The sequence below is a fragment of the Centroberyx affinis genome, unplaced genomic scaffold (assembly GCF_046629955.1).
Source record: "Centroberyx affinis isolate AG114_WGS23_722 - 3 ecotype Tasmania unplaced genomic scaffold, CSIRO-AGI_Caff_v1 ptg003351l_1, whole genome shotgun sequence".
NCBI lineage: Eukaryota > Metazoa > Chordata > Actinopteri > Beryciformes > Berycidae > Centroberyx > Centroberyx affinis.
The window spans coordinates 97,460-115,765 of NW_027281347.1; the positions used below are offsets into that span (position 1 = coordinate 97,460).

The 18,306-nt window shown below is 42.2% G+C and overlaps 1 protein-coding gene across 18 annotated transcripts in view; it reads left to right on the top strand.

Annotated features, from left to right (window-relative positions):
* Nucleotides 1-16,817, top strand: part of LOC139660607 (muscleblind-like protein 1) — a 44,226-nt gene extending 27,409 nt beyond the window's left edge. For 5 of the 18 annotated variants that reach the window (XM_071538781.1, XM_071538797.1, XM_071538780.1 and 2 more), the window contains 10 exons: nucleotides 4,704-4,919; nucleotides 5,151-5,396; nucleotides 6,770-7,009; nucleotides 8,212-8,265; nucleotides 9,496-9,649; nucleotides 10,648-10,683; nucleotides 11,525-11,616; nucleotides 12,112-12,156; nucleotides 12,934-13,005; nucleotides 13,248-16,817. In XM_071538781.1, coding sequence (XP_071394882.1) covers nucleotides 4,704-4,919; nucleotides 5,151-5,396; nucleotides 6,770-7,009; nucleotides 8,212-8,265; nucleotides 9,496-9,649; nucleotides 10,648-10,683; nucleotides 11,525-11,616; nucleotides 12,112-12,156; nucleotides 12,934-12,990 — 1,140 coding nt within the window. In that variant the 3' untranslated portion in view covers nucleotides 12,991-13,005; nucleotides 13,248-16,817. The other 13 variants (XM_071538784.1, XM_071538785.1, XM_071538787.1 and 10 more) reach the window with 13 other exon arrangements.
* Nucleotides 16,818-18,306: the final 1,489 nt, after the last annotated feature.

Genomic DNA, 18,306 nt, shown 5'->3' on the forward strand with positions numbered 1-18,306 from the left:
CTCCTGCTATTAATATAATCCACACCCTGGATCCAGCCTTAGGAAGGCAGAGCAAGTTCAGTGGAGCAGTGGGGGGACGTTCAGAAAAGTGATGCTCGCAAAAATGCTCACTTTGCTATTTAAAAACGAGGCAGCAATTTGAATCAGCTTTTTTTTTTAATCGTGATATATTGCAGGATGCAACATAATATTTTGTGCAATGACAAGGCAAAACTATTGCCGGGAAATAATTCAATATTATCATTTAGTCAAAATAGAATCATTGTGAAGAAGTCTTGATATCAAGTTATCGTGATACACGATTCTGTTGCATAAATTAAAAAGCAAATACTAATTAAGATCACATTTTGTGAGATTTTAATTAGTATTTGCTTTTCAAGTTATGCAACAAATTAGGGAATATTATTTGTTAGAGTTAGAGTTTTATCATACTCTGTATTCATGTATATTCATATATAGAGTATGATATGCTCTATATATAAATATAATAAATGTCTCTGTTTATTTAACATGATTTTGAATAGGTTTTCAAAATCAAAATAATTTCTTTATCATGATATTATACTATACTATTATATATGATATTATACAAAATACTATACGTAGGATTTACCTAAGGTTTATTGGTTTAGGTTTAAGGATACGTGCTCAGCAACACAAAAATCATGATATCTGCCATATCAATTGTAGTAGTAAAATTGTCCAAAAACACACTTACTGTGGAATTGTATAATTTCATCTACTGTATGCTCACCATTCTTGTATCTGCACTGACATTAGGGAATAAAGTAATAGTGTGAGTGAATGGTTCTGCAACTGCTTGCTTCAGTGTTTTCATATCTGGCGTAAGCACAGAGCAGCGGCAAATCAGTCTGTGCACTAATCAGATTCTCACCAGGTATATTTTCCCACAGTGCCATGAAAAATGTGATTTGAATCATTGTATGGGCCTTCACAGCGCGTCCAATTTTTTTATTTGCATGATTAGAAAATAGGTTTAAACCGTGTCAGTGAAAAAAAAAAAAGATAATGCAAATTTTCTGTTTCAGTTTAGAATCCCTCAATGGACTAAAGAAGACAAAAGTGTCGCGTTTCACCAGTCAGCGATAAGGAATGTTTAAGATCTATTTAAGATCTATTGTTCAGCAATGACCATGACATGGTCACGGTTGTAATGACAGCATTAGCATGTTAGTATATTTCCATCTGTAAGAAAGGCCTGTGTGTCAGGACACCAGGCAGAAAGGCTGGGTGTGTAGAAAAGCGTGTCCACTGCTCTGTAGGAGTAGTTACGGCTGTAGTGTTTTTGTTGCCGATTTCCTGTATCTGTCAGTGATCAGGCAGATTCCAGGAATCTGTGTGTTGTTAGAACAGGAGTGTTGGGCTGCTCTGTTGCCGTGGACACCGTCGCTAGCTGCTCCTCAAGGCCCCTGATGTCACAACAGCATCCAGAAAACATCATGTGAGAGCGAGTGTCTTCCTCCCCCTAGCCTCTGTCTACATCTCCATCTGTCTCTGTCTCTCTCTGTCTCTCTACCTTTCTCTCTCTCCCTCTCTCCGTTTCTCTCTTTGTCTGTCTGTCTGTCTCTCTCTCTCTCTCTCTCTTTCTCTCTCTCTCTCTTTCTCTCTCTCTCTCTCCTCCCTGCATGGGGTGACCCACACTAATCACTTCTCCTGCAAGTTCTAAAATTTCCCTGACGCAGCCAGGCTCTTGCTACAGAGCTGCTATGACTCTCTCTCTCACTCTCTCTCTCTCTGTCTCTCTCTCTCTCTCTCTCTCTCGCTCTCTTCCACTCATACAGCCTGACGTTTCCTCCTCTGGGACCTGCTTCTTTATTCAAAATGGCCGCCCGTGTCGGTTGATGGGTTTTTGTGCATGATTCGGCAGAATGGCAACGGCAGTTAGCTCGAGTCAAAGCCACATGTTTCTTCCTCATAAACTACCACATGATTACACCCCGCCCCCCCCTCCCTCCACCCCCCTCGCTGCAGTGGTGAATCCAGCGGTCAACGGACGGGGTCAGGTGGGGTGAGCGCAACACGATCCCTTATGCCTCCATAACCTCCCCCCCCCAACACACTGCACACACACACATTCACACACACACAACTCACACCCTCCCCTTGCTGCATGCCATTGCCACTCTCTGGATGAGTGCTATCAGAACCTGCTTTCAGCTCCCCTCGTCTCACACACATGCACCTACACACTCGCCCACGCACGCACGCACACGCACACACACACACACACACACACACAACTCCCAGCGTTGTCGGTGTCAGAATGCTTCTGAATGCCAGCTCAGCTCGGCTCGGGGATGTGTGGTTAGAGTACAGCCTGGGCAGTCATGTACGTTAACAGGAAACCTCTGCACGGAAAATTATGCTTCTTTTGAATTTTGCTTTAAAAAAAAAAGTGTAAATATTTCCGCCATGCAGGCAGACACGCCAGCGCGTTAGAAAAGGTCTGAAGAGTTTATCCCTTCACTGTAAACATGCTGGAAAACTCCTTTTTCAGCTCACTCTTACAGTACGTGTTGTTCCGCATACAAGTCTCTGCCAGATGGCTTAATGTAGACCATTCTCCTGTCTACCTGTCAGAGGAGTTTACAGGACTAGCCGCCGCTGCTTCTCGTCATGGTGCCGGCTTGCTAGTACACAGAAGCCCTGCTGTAGACTCTGTGAGCTATTACACCGCCTTGAGGACGGAATCCATCAACCTCTGTGTGCACATTTTAAACGCAAGTCATTAATCTATCTCTTCAATCTGCAGGCTCTTATCAGTCGTCCACTTATGATCATATACTGTAGCGCACAGCCATACAACAGCAAGCAGCAACAACTACTTTGTTTTCAAAGGTTATGACCACAGTTTGGATTTAATATCAGCAAAAATTGTGTCTGTAAATGCTACTAAATTATATGCTATCCATTTCTGTGCCAGTAATTTGCAATCTTTGGTGGGACAAGAGATGAAATAATATTATAAGTAAATATATTATAAATAATATAAGTCATTTTTCTCAGTTTCGCTATTCATGCAGTTGCTTCTACTGTATATAATGCGATGTACTGTATGGTACAGGCAGTGGAAGAGCAAGGATCAGAGGTTTGACCGAGTTGTTAGCATTTGGCTCTGGGTGTCTTTCTCAAGCCTCGACAAGCTGGTCCCGAGGCAACTCTCTCTCCCTCTCCCTCTTTCTCTCTCTCTTTCTCTCTCTCTTTCTCCACACTGCCCTCTCTGTCTTGCCTTCTCTGTCTCTTCTATGTCTGCGCACACACACACACACACAGCCCTGATGTGTGGGACGTCTCCCATCGTATTAGTGACATGTGCGCCCCACTAGTCCCTGTCAGCCCTTTGACCTGCTCTTCACCCAGGATGTTATGTGCAAACAGACCACTGAAATAATCTCCATTTTTTTTAAGTTCTTTCTTCCGTTAATGAGATAGTAGGAAAGATGACAGGGACACAGAGTAGAGCCGATATGGGAGAGAAGGACTGGCAGGTCGTGGTCCCGCTCCATGCAGTGCACATTGTCTCCCGCCTTGTGTTACACAATCTGAGATAAGTGAAAATGAAGGAAATCTAAAGAGAGCTTGAGCTAGCCACTTCAGACTCCTGGACCGACACGCTGTCTGTGTCTTGAAGAGAGGCCCTCAGCCATGTAAGTGCCCCCCCCCCTCCCCTTGCCTCGCACCTGTCTAGTGCTCCAGTGTCAGTGAAAGTGAAGGAGATGGGAGAGGGGAATAAAGTCATGATGGGGTATTGAGGTGAATCCCAGTGGGGACAACTCTGTCAGCGAGGGAGAGCGCCGGCTGCCACAGTCAGCTCAGCTGTGCCGCAGGGCTGAAAGTAAATACACGTCTTTCCTAAAGAACAGACGTGTGTGTGTGTGTGTGTGTGTGTGTGTGTGTGACGTATGTCTGCCACCTGTTACATGAACATGACCCCAGTGTGTATGCATTTTGTGTGTATGCATTCTTTCTGGCGTGAGTATGTATGTGTCAGACTTGAACCATCTTGACTTTAAATCCTCTAGGCTCGCTCCTAGACCCCAGGCTGACGGTATAATTGGATACTCGCAGCAGGCAGCAAAAAGGGATCCCTGTCTTAGATAATTATTTGAAGGCTTTGAAGTGTGACCTCCGGATGACTGGTGATACAATATCTATGGATCATATGAGTGGACTGGTATTTATAGCGACTGTCAGACATGTAGCCAAGCTGGACGTCTGGAGATCAGTCCCACAGTGCCAGTCACAACCTCCTTGTGGCTAGTACACACGCACGCACACACACACACACACACCCACACATGTCCCCGCCAGGATTGACCGAAATAGCAAGCCGTTAACAATTAGCGCTCGACTCAGCCCAGACCTAATATGAATTTGAGTTTGTGGCACTGAGCTAGCTATAAACAGAGTAGCACATGTTCACTGTGCCACTACTCCTACTTCTCCTTCTTGTGCCTATACTCATACTTCTAATGCACACATGCACACATTCCAGCTTTATGCATCTTTTGCTCTGTAATATTGCAAATAGCAAAAGGTGAAATGGGTGTGTCATTAAAAGACACCAAAACAATTCAACAACCTGAATCAACTGTTACATTCATGAATCTCTCTCTCATCCTCTCCCTCTTCTACCCCCCACCCACCCGCCCACCCCCTCTTCCCCCCCTTCCCCCCCTCAGGGCCGTTGTTCCAGGGAGAACTGCAAGTACCTGCACCCTCCTCCCCACCTAAAGACCCAGCTGGAGATCAATGGCAGGAACAACCTGATCCAGCAGAAGAACATGGCCATGCTGGCCCAGCAGATGCAGCTCGCCAATGCCATGATGCCCGGCACGCAGCTACCACCTATGGTGAGAGGACACACACGTATGAACACACCACAGCTACTGCCCATGGTGAGACCAAGCACATGTACAGGGACACACACATACACTGCTCACACGTTTCTATCTCTGACAAGTCACTCTACACATTCATGTGTGAAAAGATACAGCATCTTTACATTCTACGTAGCTCTTTCAGTCTTGCAATTTGTCTTTCAGCTGATCCTTGTCTCTTCCCAGACAAAAAAGCTTACAGTTTATCTTGATGTTTACATGTTACTCACTGTCATTTAATTCCTCCAGCTTCATTTAATGCCCTCCTCCAACCTCCAGCCCGTGTTCTCGGTGACCCCAGGCCTGGCCACCAACGCCAGTGCAGCAGCAGCAGCGGCGGCCTTTAATCCCTACCTGGGCCCCGTGTCACCAGGCTTGATGCCTCCGGAGATCCTACCCAGCACCCCCGTCCTCATGGCCTCCAGCCCCACTATCAGCCAGGTCCCCAACGCCGCTGCCGCCGCCCAGAAATTGCTGAGGACAGACAGACTGGAGGTAACAGACTGACTAGCAGACAGCTCATAGAGGCTGGCAAAGGTTTTCTCCACATTTTGTACTGTGGAAAGGAGGCATTACATGGCATGGCATCAATCCAATCATCCTTATAAGAGCCCCAGGCAAACTCTAATCAACTTCATTCCATGTTGTGTTTTGTTCTTGATGGGAGCGGTGTCTTCCAGGATGATAATGAGCCTATAAACAAGGCGAGAGTTGTTAACAAGTGTCTTAACGAGCATAACAGTAATGTTATCCCTACGAGATTAGATACAATCCCCATTGAGCATTTATGGGACATTCCTAAATTGTGGTAGAGCACTGAATCATGATATTAAAAGCAGTGACCCGTCCCTATAGGAGATCAGTTAAAAGAAAATTCCATCCTTGGATACTTTTACACTGCTATATATCATTAATATATGATGTTGAGTGCAATTCAGCAGTTAGTTTGTGATGAAGTGTTTACTTTTTTGGTGGGCCCACTTTCCCTCAACCGTCTACTTCTGCTTCAGTTAGTGATTTCCTACATTTCCCAGAAGGCCTGAAATTGTTGCATTCAGCCGTTTGGTTTTACATGTCGGTGCAGAGAGCAGCAGCGATAGCAATGGCGATAGTGATAGTAAGAGCAAGAGAGCAAGTTTTTCTGGTTTGGAAGAAGTGAGACTCACGGCCCTTACTCAAAACGCAACTTGTCTTGCAGCTGTGTTGCATTCTGGTCTATTGAGGCCACTGTCGGTAAAGGAATTGGTATCTCTTCCTCTTCTACGATGGATTTCTCCCTGTACGATTGTTGAATGTTGCTGCAAAATGATCTAGAAATAAACCGTTGCTTTTTGATTCTGAGGGACTGACACATAACTAAAATAACATAACTCTGTTATTGCTGTGCTGGAAATATCTCAATGGGACATAATGTAATTTATGTTTGGCCAGTTATCCGCGGGAATAAGAAAAATGCACCACCAAACAACAAAATGGGTCCAGAAATGCAAGTGTTTCAGGATTTTAGGATTTTCCCTTTAAAACCATGCCAGGAAAAGCATTCCACACACTGCAGAGCCCCCAGCGCTGAGGAAAGTATTTATGCGATGTGTTTCCTTGATGTAGTTCTATATAGTGTACAGACACGTTCAAGCATACACTGCACTGCTGGCATGCTCAGAGCAGATAAACAGAGTGGGTAGAAAACAAAACTAATGTGCATGCTACCTCTAATGTGAAAGAAGGTGCTGCCCTCTGGTGTCCTACAGAGAGACACAAAATACACAAAGCGCTTTGCCTGTACACAAAGGAGACGTGTGGCACCACTCTCCTCCTGCAGTGTCCCTGTCTGTGTAAGTCTTTTCATTATCCCTCTCATCTGTCTCCAGGTGTGTCGGGAGTACCAGAGGGGCAACTGCTCCCGGGGGGAGAACGACTGTCGCTTCGCCCACCCCGCAGACAGCACCATGATCGACACCAACGACAACACAGTCACCGTGTGCATGGACTACATCAAGGGACGCTGCTCCCGGGAAAAGTGCAAGTACTTCCACCCCCCGGCCCATCTGCAGGCCAAAATTAAGGCCGCCCAGCACCAGGTGAACCAGGCCACAGCTGCCGCGGCCATGGTGAGCAGCCTGGACACCATCTTAGAACATGGTTACACTCATACACATCCACACAACACGCTAGGGCGCCATTTTGAATCATATCTTAACACTAAGAGAGTGGTTTATCTATATCAGCACAATTACACACCAGGGCTGTGATTCCCATAGACACTAATCTACTGTAAATTCCATCACCCAGTAAGGAATGTGTTTCATGAATCACACTCAGATAGATCTTTGAAAGTGTCTCAAATTCTTGGTCGGTGTTATGTAGGTTTTCCAGTTCTGCTTCTGCTCAGGTCTCACTTTAACCCAAGGTCTGAATGGGATGTTGATTTGGGTAAAATCTGCTCGGAGTAGAACGCACAGCAGGGAAAGACCAGTGGCCACAGAGCGGGATGATATGAAGAACGATCGGACAATGATACATTGTAATGGTCATGAATCTCATTGAGTGCGTTCAGCTTTTCTCTTCCTAGTCTGACAGAATCACCGTCTTGCTCCTTGTTCATCTCATCCTAGACCACAAGCAGAGAGAGAGGGTGCCTTTCTGTCTCTCTGATGGTCTGGTCTTACCAGTCTTATCTGTGACACCATCCTTTCTGTCCATTACTCCACTTCCTCTTGACATAAATAAATGGATTCATTGTGCTTTCAGTATGCAACAGAGTGTCCTGCCGCACAGTAACAGCACCTGTGAATACTAGTACAGTTACACTTGTCTGTTGATCAACGTGTTTTCTACATGCTCTTATTGATAAAGCAAGGCAGAGAGCTTGGGGTGAATCATTGTAATGTGACACTGACTATGATGTGCACAGTGAAAAAGAAACCTGTCAATTGTACTTTCATACCATTTTCTGTCAAATACGCTTAGTGAGATCCACTTAAAGTATTGATTGAATAATTTTGTCATTGCTATATTACATTCATCTTTGTGTGACAGTAACTAATGTAGATCTGATAGTAATCATTGATTATTGATGATCATATAACTGTTGAGCAGTAGAGCTAGTGTCCACACTGTGCATGCCTTAGTCCTGTTATCCCCTTGTATATTGCATTCCAATGATTTGTTTTTTTATTTGTTTTTGTTTTTTCTCACCTATACCCAAACTGCACTGCTGCCCCCATGATGCACCTCTGCTTGCTGGTTTATGTTAATGCGCTTGAACCCCATTGGCCCATTGCCATCATGTGCTCGCTGCCTGCTAATTAAGACTCAGTCGGCTGTCAAATCACTGAAGCGACCCCTCGACGCAACCTTTGACCTGGTACTATGACCTTTCACCTTTTAGCTTGGCATGTGGCTTTGTTGTAGAGCAATGTTTTAACCAAAGATACCTAGCTATTTTTGTTGTCGTCTCAGTGCAATGTCTGTTTTTCCTCCTGTTGCTCTGTCATTATTGCTAGTGATAAAGTGATTGTGGCTTTCAGGCTTAGGTTGCATCCAACACCAAACAACCGTGTTCATGTAAAACTCACCTAAAAACACGAATTCAAATATGGAATTTGTGATAGGAGCCACAATCAATTCATCACCTCTAGCTTATTTAACAACAGTCAGTGAGGGCTAGGGAAGTAGACCTTTTATACTGGTGGCATGGCTTTAGTCTTACGTCCAAAGTCTATGTTCAGTGTTGTGGAGCGGCTCAATCAGTTGTGTGCATGTATGTGTTCCTAGTGCATGTCAGATGGATATGGGTGGGGCTAAAGGGGAACAGTCTGTAAAATCATACAGGAGTGATCCCACCGTAACAGATGATTACAGTTCAAATGATAGTTCACTCCATCATCAAACCTTGTCACAGATACGCAGACCTCAATAATGGCCTCATGCCAAGATAAAATCCATGTACCGCGCATTTTATGGTGTAAATATTGACAACTGGCAAAATATTTTCAACGGCTGGCTTCACCCCCTTGGCCTGAGACCATTTTTGACATCTGTCTGGGAGTGAACCATCACTTAAACATGGCTTACACAGTTTATCATGGAGCTAGCAGTGCAGCCTCCCTCTCTCTGTGCTTCCTATCTGTTCCACCTCTTGTTAGCAGCCTTATTGTTTTAATAGTTAATGCTTGCTTCTGTTGCATTTAGTCAGCCCTAGGAGTACAAAGTAATCATCCCAGTAAGCTTCCTGATAAAATGATGGATAAGATATGAATGCTTGTTAGCCAGTAGCTCCAGTAGGCACCATGCTCCTGCTTGTGTAGTACTTGTGTCAGACTGCTGCTTGCTTGCTAATGACGATATGATGATGATGATGATGATGATGATGTTGATGATGATGTTGTTGTTGTTGTACACACAAGGATGTTGTGATGCTGTTTGTATGATGTCCTCTAACGTATGTACCATTGTTTGTTTTTTTTTTGTTTTCTTTCCCGTTTTTGCCTCTCTCCAACACACCCTTTCTGTCTTCCACGCACCTCTCTCTTTCTCTCTCTCTCTCTCCCTCTCTCACTCTCTCTCACTCCCCTCCCTCCGTCTGGCTGGGCAGGGAATCCCCCATAGTGTCATGGCTCCCCTGCCAAAGCGGGCAGCCCTGGAGAAGGCCAACGGGGCCTCTGCCGTGTTTAACACCGGCATGCTCCAGTACCAACAGGCCCTGGCCAACATGCAGTTTCAGCAGCAGTCTGCTTTCCTCCCGTCAGGTATGGCTCCGACTCCAACCACCTATAGGCTCTGACCACCCAGAGGATCCTAGATCAGTGTAACCCGGCTCCTGCTCGGCTGAGGTTGGGTGGACATAGAGTACTAGACTGCAGTTCAGTACAGTTTGTTATACAAAATATAGACAGTCCACTCACCTTTAGTATTTTATTCTTTAGACAGTGGGAAATTAGAGAGCAAGACAGAGTAAGGGAAACAGGAGAGAAAGCTCTATCTGGATTTGATTCTAGGATACAGTACTGTACATTTTGTACAGTTTAAAATTTATAGTTGAGAATGTTTCAAAAGCTTCAACCCAAAGTGCATTGCGCTGTATGGCATTGCATGGCCACTCTGTGTATAGAATGGGTAGAATGTCTCTTCGCTTACTAACTGCCTTTACATTGCTCCATAGGGCTTTTTACTGCTCCTAGTAAAAGCAGGATGAGTGAAGAAGATGTGGATCTTTTGAAGAGAAAGGGATAGGATTTGTTTCCATAGAGTTAGATTGAAGTGTTGATGGTGTGGTCACTCGGATTTTGATGGCGTACTATCGCTGGGGCTTTGGCTTGGGCTGGGATGAACGGGGCTGGATGGGTTGGTTAATTGTACCCAATGCATCAGTTTGGCAGCAAACGGTAGGCTGAGTCTGGCTTCTGTACACAGCTGCTGTTCTTCTCACTTCTGTCTAGAGTGTGTGTGTAATGTTTAATACTTGATAGTTACAATCATAACCGCTATCCCTCTTGGTGTATTACACATTCATATGCATTACACTTCAGACAAAAGTTAAGATTCAGAATCTATCATTTGATTAACAGATGACCTTATTATGAGTTCACCACTTCGCCTTGTCCAATCACTGATGACTGTGTTGTCCAAGAGATATTAACCTTTTTTCCAACTTATCTCTCCCCTCACTCTAACGAACCTTGTGATGGGCTGTTTTGATTTCTCTTCCCTATCCAATCCACTTCCTGTTGCACTGCATGATGGGCAGGCTCAATATTGTGCATGACACCTGCAGCCAGTGTTGGTAGGTTCCAGCTTTCCTTCTTCAGTTACCTGTAACCTCTTGTCTGTGACTCACACGTCATCAAAATCTAACCGGCACATCTAAAGGGGCAGCTACTTATTTCCTGAGCCACCCGATGAAATTTGCGTGTCAGAATTAGCTTCTGACACAACCACTTAGTGGTTTTGATGTGGGTTTTGGTGACTTGAGAGTCACAGTGTTGGTTGCGGGAAGATATTATGTGTGATTTGATGCATAAGCAAAGTGTCCAGGGACAAATATTGCGATAGAAAAATGTTGTATGTTATAACAGCCATGATAATATATAATGTCAGTTTAATTGACTTTCATTTTGTTACTTTTCTGTGTACACCTATATTGCTTGACCACCCTACGTCTCTGCCCATTCTCAACTCTTTTGACCCCCTTGGCTTTTGGCTGGTTTAACCTGAGACCTGTTGAAACCCCTTTGAAAACATTTAAAAGCTGAGGGAGTTCAATTATAACCTGCCCCCTCTTATCTCCTCTGCCTTGATGACTCCATTCTCAAGACTCCTATGACAGGATTAGCACTTTATTATGTAGCGCTTTTTAAAGAAGCTCTTATCTGGTGTTTACCAAGAAACTATTTGGTCACCTCATTATTAATCCACATAAATGTGACAAGTCACTGCAACAGCTACGTCAAGTTTTCAAGTCACAAGAGCTTTTGTCAACGTTGGCAGAGGGAAGAAAGGGAACCAGTTAAATTGAACCCCTATCTGACCCCTTCCCTCTTTCTCCTTCCCAATTTGCCTGGTACGTATGTGGCTACACTGCTCCTCTGTGTATTTTTGCTTACATGATTTTCCCTCCAAAAAAGTTCCCATGATGCACGGTGGTACTCCAGCCACTGTGTCTGCAGCCACCACATCTGCCACAAACGTTCCCTTCGCAACTGCCTCCACCAATCAGGTTTGCACCTCTACTGCCCCTCTCTCTCTCTCTCTCTCTCTCTCTCTCTCTCTCTGTCTCTCTCTCTCTCTCTCTCTCTCTCTCTCTCTCTCTGTCTCTCTCTCTCTCTCTCTCTCTCTCTCTCTCTCTCTCTCTCTCTCTCTCTCTCTCTCTCTCTGTCTCTGTCTCTCTCTCTCTCTCTCTCTCTTTTTCTCCCCCTCTCCCTCTCTCTCTCTCTCATCTCTGTCTTTCAATGCACATGGATGATCTGGGGATGCTTGTGTCTTACAGCTGGGGGTGGGCTGGGGAAAGGGCGGTACTCCCTCTTGTTGGCCTACACTTTTGTATTAGAGTCATGTATACACATTTCATACTATGAGAAGTTCCAAAATTGATATCCTTTAAAGTATAAGCACAATATTGGTGTATCTAACTGTCTTTCTAGAGAAGCATACTGTATTCCATCTAATGTTTGTCCTCATTTTAACCTCGATTTTTGTCCTTTCCCATTTTGAGGACTCTTCCTTATCAAAGTTGACTACCAACGAATACATGCAATTGGTATGTATGAGGTAGTTTTTGTTCCATTTTTTAAGAGCCATTCGCACATTTTGTGCAACAGTTGCTATCTGTGCCATTTGGTGCTTGGCTTTGTCTTTTTTTGCTGTCGCTTCCAGCACATAAGGCATAGCTTTACCACATTCCTGGTGTTTAAAAGCTGGACATACTACATCATTGTCACAGTCAGAAAAGTTCAAATTCATTATTACAGTCTGTAAGAAGATTTCAAGTCAATTTCAAGTCTCTTGAAGGCATTTGTAAGCAGAGCTACATTGCACAGTTCTATAAGAGTAATATATCCAGTGAAAAGAGTTGGTATGATAAATCTTCATGTTGCTATTGTTGGTCCAAGGCCAGGTTTCTTCATTGTATTGAGGGGTGCAGGTCAACAAGCTGGAGGACTTGGATTTGCATGGGGAAGCCACCTCACTGACTGTTACCTTCTGTGCCCCTCATCTCTCCCTTCCCTTCAGTCCCCCTCCCCCCCTCCCTTCAGTCCTCCTCTCCCCGTCCCTTTCTCTCCAGAAGTGAATGTTGATTTGTATTAGCGTATGACCCCTGTGACATGCCTGGATGAATTGTGGCACAACTGTAACCAAATTGCTTTTCTATCTTGTCATCTTCATCCTTTTTCAGCAATGAGCACATCTCACTGTGAGAGGACGTGGTTAAAAAAAATGTGCTGATTTGTGTTAGATATTTTTGTCGGCCAATGTCCGAGTAAAATGTTTTAGGTGCGGGATATTTCATTTGATCTCTGTCTGTCTCTGCCCCCAGATTCCAATAATATCTGCAGATCATCTGAGTAGTCACAAGTACTTGACTCAAATGTAGTTCCTCTCAAGAACAGTGAGTTCCCATTTTAATCTCTATCCTCCCTCTCTATTCATTATAAAGATTGTCCATTTTGTGTGAATCATATTCGCACCAGCTTGAGATTCAGGTTCCTGTTGTTAGAATATGACCTTTTCTTGATTTTGTGCGCACAGAGTCTAGGCCTTATACTTTATTGTCTCTCTCATCCTGAAGTCTAATGCAGAAAACAGATGCGGGTTTTCAAGTGAAATACCTGTCTTCTTGTCTTCTTGCAGATCAAATGAATGTGTGCTGGCACCGTCCAAGCCAAAAGAGTTCAGCCTTTATGTACATAACGTTCAGAATGTCAAGCAATGGGACAAGGAGAGTCTGCCATCTCTTAGCCGGTCCACAATGATGATCTCATCACGCATGGAAACATCTAGGGTGCAACACATGGTCTGTGCCATTCACCCACATATCATCGTCAAGAAGAGCCAACCTCACCAACCTCCTTGTTGTCAAAGTCGACGTCCAGCCGAGAGAAGGGGACATCTTGGTGCCAGGGTCTGTGTGTCTCTCCCCCTGTGGGACTTTCACATCACACCTCTGTGTCTGACTAAATCATAGCACTCAAATTGTTCTAATTATTATCATTACTGCACACACAGAAGGTCAAGACCGCGGTTGCATCATAGCAACATATAGTGCTGGTACGTTAGTAGACCAAGAAAGATTTTTCTTTCCTTTTTTATTTGTTCTGCTTTATTATTTTTTAATGGATAGCCATATTTCATGGTTTACAAGCGAAATGCAAACATGCACATTGAATTTGAATTGAAATCTGAAAGGCACAATGATTTTAACAGGAATTTTATTTGCCAAAATGATTAAGCATGTACAGTATTGTGTTTTTACGGCTACTAGTGAAACTAGATGTTGAAATGAGGGTCTTGGACATATGAATGTTCTGGGTAAACCAACGTACCTGTGTACCTTGAAAGCACAGCCAGGCTAGCTTTTCTTACCTTGTCATGTGCCATCAAGGCCATACAGCTAAAACCAGAGTGTTATCTCAGCAGTGTTATTCTGTTTACCGAAGGTAAATGTTTTGTATGGCTCTTTTTTTATATTATTTTCTTTGCAGAATCTCAGTTGTGAGTGTTTTTTTTTTTTAACGTTTCTCATTTCTCTCAGTAATCAGTTTTAGAAATGGGGTCCTCTCCAAAATTTTAAATGTTTTTTTTTTTTTTCATTTGTATTTCATTTCTACTAAAATAGAAAATGGAAGAGTTTTTTCTTTTTTCTAAAGGGTTTTGTTTCGCTTCTTTTGCATAGACTACAGTAAATGTCGTATTTATCTGTTGAGATAAAGTTGTTGCTCAAGTCCATTGACTCTAAAGCCTGGTGAAGTGGAGGGTGTAGCTTCAGTTGAGATTGTGTTACCTTGTTCCCCCTTTTTAAAGAAGAGGGACTTTAAAACTGTGTCTGTAAGAAGCACTGTTGAACCATGTGTTGATAAAAAACAACAACAGCAGACCCAAAGGTCTATTAGGTCATTTAAACCACATGTGCACTTGAATGATTGTTTTGTCTGGTCACCCTGCTCTAATTTCACAACCCATCCTATGTGAACTTTCACTTTTGAGGAAATACAATGCATTATCGCTTTGACTTGTATTTCCTAGCAAAACACGGAGGTTCTCCTTCACTTGTAGGTCTGACTATGGAAACCAAAGCACAGTTTTGCTCTCAATCGTATTCACGAAGGGTTACTGGAGCATGTCCTAAGAGGTGTAAAACAATTAGGGAAACATGTCTTTCATTCAACTGTTAGTTATCACTTCCCTTTTCCATTTTTGCAGAGGTGTGTAGTGTGTCTTTACCGATTGTAATGTACCTAACAAAGCCTTAGATTACAATTATGGGTCCCAGCCCAATCAAATGTACCTTCAATCACCATGCAGGTAAAGAACACCAATGATGTTTTATAGTTCTCTCACATGCCGCTTATGATCTTTTTCTTTCTCTTTTCTCTCTCTATGTAAAAGTAACAATTACTCTCTTAAATTTCATTGAACTTATGTGTTATGTACTACTTAAGGATTTGAATCTATTTGAGGTATGTAGTTGTAGATTTTTTTGCCTTACTATATATTACTTGACAACATTGATATAGCCGTTGTAGATTTTGAGGTAGTATGACATTCATAACTTTTTTCAAACCATATAAATGATAATGTGTTGAGTCAGTTTTAAATATTCACTTCATTCATATAGCTGGATGTCTCTTTTTAGTTGATGTTACATTATCAATTAATTTTGTTGATGAAAGACTTTTTTGATACAAGGAATGAGATCAATTAATTTGCTGCAACTGCAGCAACTCTGAGTAGACAAAAAGACTAATGTTTTAACCAACTTAAATTTTCCTTGTAACATGTCAAGATCATGTTTGAAAATATATTGTATTGAAATATAGATTGTCCATGTTTTAGAGTAAAAATTATTTTCTACTGTATCCATTTCAAAAAGATATGTACTTTTGTTTTAATATTTCTTAAGTTTGCCCTGAATGTCAGGCCAAAATGAACAGTGAGATTGACGGGTCTTTGGATGTTTGGTGGATAGTGAGATTAGGTGTGAGAAAGCAAAGACTTTCCCAGATGGGTGAAGTCAGTAATGCTGCAGATGATGAGTTCTAACCTAAGGGACGAAGGTTGACTTTTTGCACTTCTGTATATAGTCAAATGAACAGAGAAAAAACATGTATCATATTGAGATATTATTTTGAATAAAAAAGATCTATAATTATAAGGAATTTTGTTAGATTAATTTAAATTCTTAAATTAGAAGACCAGCTAAAAAATTGCTTGCAAAGAAGGGCACTAGTTTCTTGGCCAATGCATTCAGAGAAAGCTATATGCGCTTTTCGGCTTATTTTATCAGTGGCTAGTATTGCCAGGGAATGTTGTAGGGGAGTAGATTTCCCCATGTCATGCTAACTCCACCCCTCTTGTAGGACGACATATCAGATGATGTCCATATATCAGTTGTTGGACTTGGTCACGCAGTATTGCTGCTCCCATGGTACAGTTGATACATGAAACTCTATCAAAATTTGTATTCTATTAAAGTTTGATTTGACTGCATGTAAAAGAACAAACATGTAAACAAAAAAAACTGCATAGATATGTAAGGAAAGATAACGCATTCAGATTACAAAGTACACAGTAATATATTTTTCAAATTACACATACAGTAGATAAATAACATCCACAGTGGGGAGAAATAATACTTCAAAAACAAGTCATCTTACTCTTGTGTGATAAAATATTTTCCAAGCAACCATGTTATTTAAAGAATGACAAGATATTAGCACCCATCCACCCCAGATATTTTCTCTCATCATAGCCATATAATTACAGTCAACACTGACTCACAGGAAATTGTTCCTGCTATCATAGCTGTGCACTCAGCAGGTGAAGGCTCACCATACCAAATGCATATTGGCAAATTAGTCTTTGAAATGAATGTAACAGTCTCCAGTCAAGGTCAACATGTTTCTGACTTGAGGTCGCTGTATAGTTGCTATAGAACCAAAGCACCATTTTCTCCAAACCAGATGTTCAGTCTCTTGGCTTGAACCAAGGTTTCTCTTCCCTGCTGGGGGCACATGTACGCTTTGACTGCTTTTTACTTGTAAGTGCAACCACCGATTACGTATTTGCTAATAGTTGCCACACAATAATGTACTATTCTGTCTTCAGATTTGTTTATGCACATTTTATTGTTGCCATAATTGACTCTTGCTGTATGGATGAAAAAAAAATCTGAATAAAACAATATTTGATTTGCTCATGCAACAGTTGTGTGGTCACTGTGTGTGTGTGTGTGGGGGGGGGGGGGGTGGGGGGGGTGGGGGGTAGAGCAGTCAGTTAGCAGGTAGAGCTTTTTGGTATACCCATCTGGTATACCAGGCAGGTTAAAATGCTAAGAATTATTTGGCCCAGTTCTCATGTAGGGGGACAATCTAGGACAATCTATTTGATATTTGTGATCAAGAACCATAAACAACCGTCTTCACCTTGAGGGTGCGATGTCATCAAGACATTCATTCTGCAGCGGCTCCATAGAGAATGATTAAGGACAGACGAGAAGGTTATCTTGATTGCATTCAATTTCCTGCAGATAGTATGCATTATCTGGGTCAGAATTGATGATACGCGACAAAACCAGCCTCCCATTCATATGAGGCAGTTCCAGATTTTCCAATCGATGACACCATGGGTGTTAGTTCTGTATTTTCTGGCTTTTGGAGAGACTTGATCAGATTCAAAAAGTACATATGTGAATTCTTAAATTGATGTATTGCCCTTTAAGTAAGGATTGAGGTGCTTGTACTTCATTTGGAGACAGTATTTCCATTTTAAAAAGCCTTATACCCTCATCCCTCTGAACAAAATTAATATGCTATCATTTACTCAACTATGGAAGAACCTGTTGTTACTTGTTACCTTGACAAAGACACAGCATGCAAAATGTGGTCAGAGAAAAGTCATCTACCACAATGAGTAATAATCACAGACTGCTGACCTATTTAATCTTTCCAAAATATGTTTTGAAGATGAGACACAGTTAGCTCTGATTTACCTTGACAGTATATTGACGATTTACTTTTAATGTTGATACTTTTGTTGTGGTATCATTCTACCTACTTTTAGCTAAATACTATTCTAACAATAAATGTATTTTAGGAGACATGTGAATGTATTCAACTTTTTGATACTCTTTATACTTTTCAAGATATGCTTTTTTTTCTGCTATAGAGATAAATGGCCGAGAGTGATTGGGAGACAATCAGGTCAAAACAAGGTGGCATATTTGTTACTGATTAGTCATGAAGGGAACTGCATCATTCATGGGGGAGCACATGTTCACTGTTAACTTGTTGTAGTTATTATCACTGTAATGTCCTGCCACCATGGTACACGGTATGCGGGGCATCATGGTGGCGTCTGGCTGTGTGTATGTAGACACATTATTGTGAACACAATAACTAAAGAGCAATAAGTGATAGAAACTTAATTCTTACACCACAGCTGAGGTTCCCCTAGATAATCAGATTAGATTTTGGAGCACCTTGCTGCATAAATTTGCATATTATTGAGGAAATACAGGTTTCCTTGAAACTGCTAGAACATCTTAATGCTTTAAGATAGAGAGTTCATATTAATACTGCCCATGTGTTATGTAAATACAAGTATGCTGACATAGAAATATGTGCCAATTAATGCATTCATTGGCTGAATTGATTATCTAATTAGCATAACGGTTATGTTTAAATAAGCATGG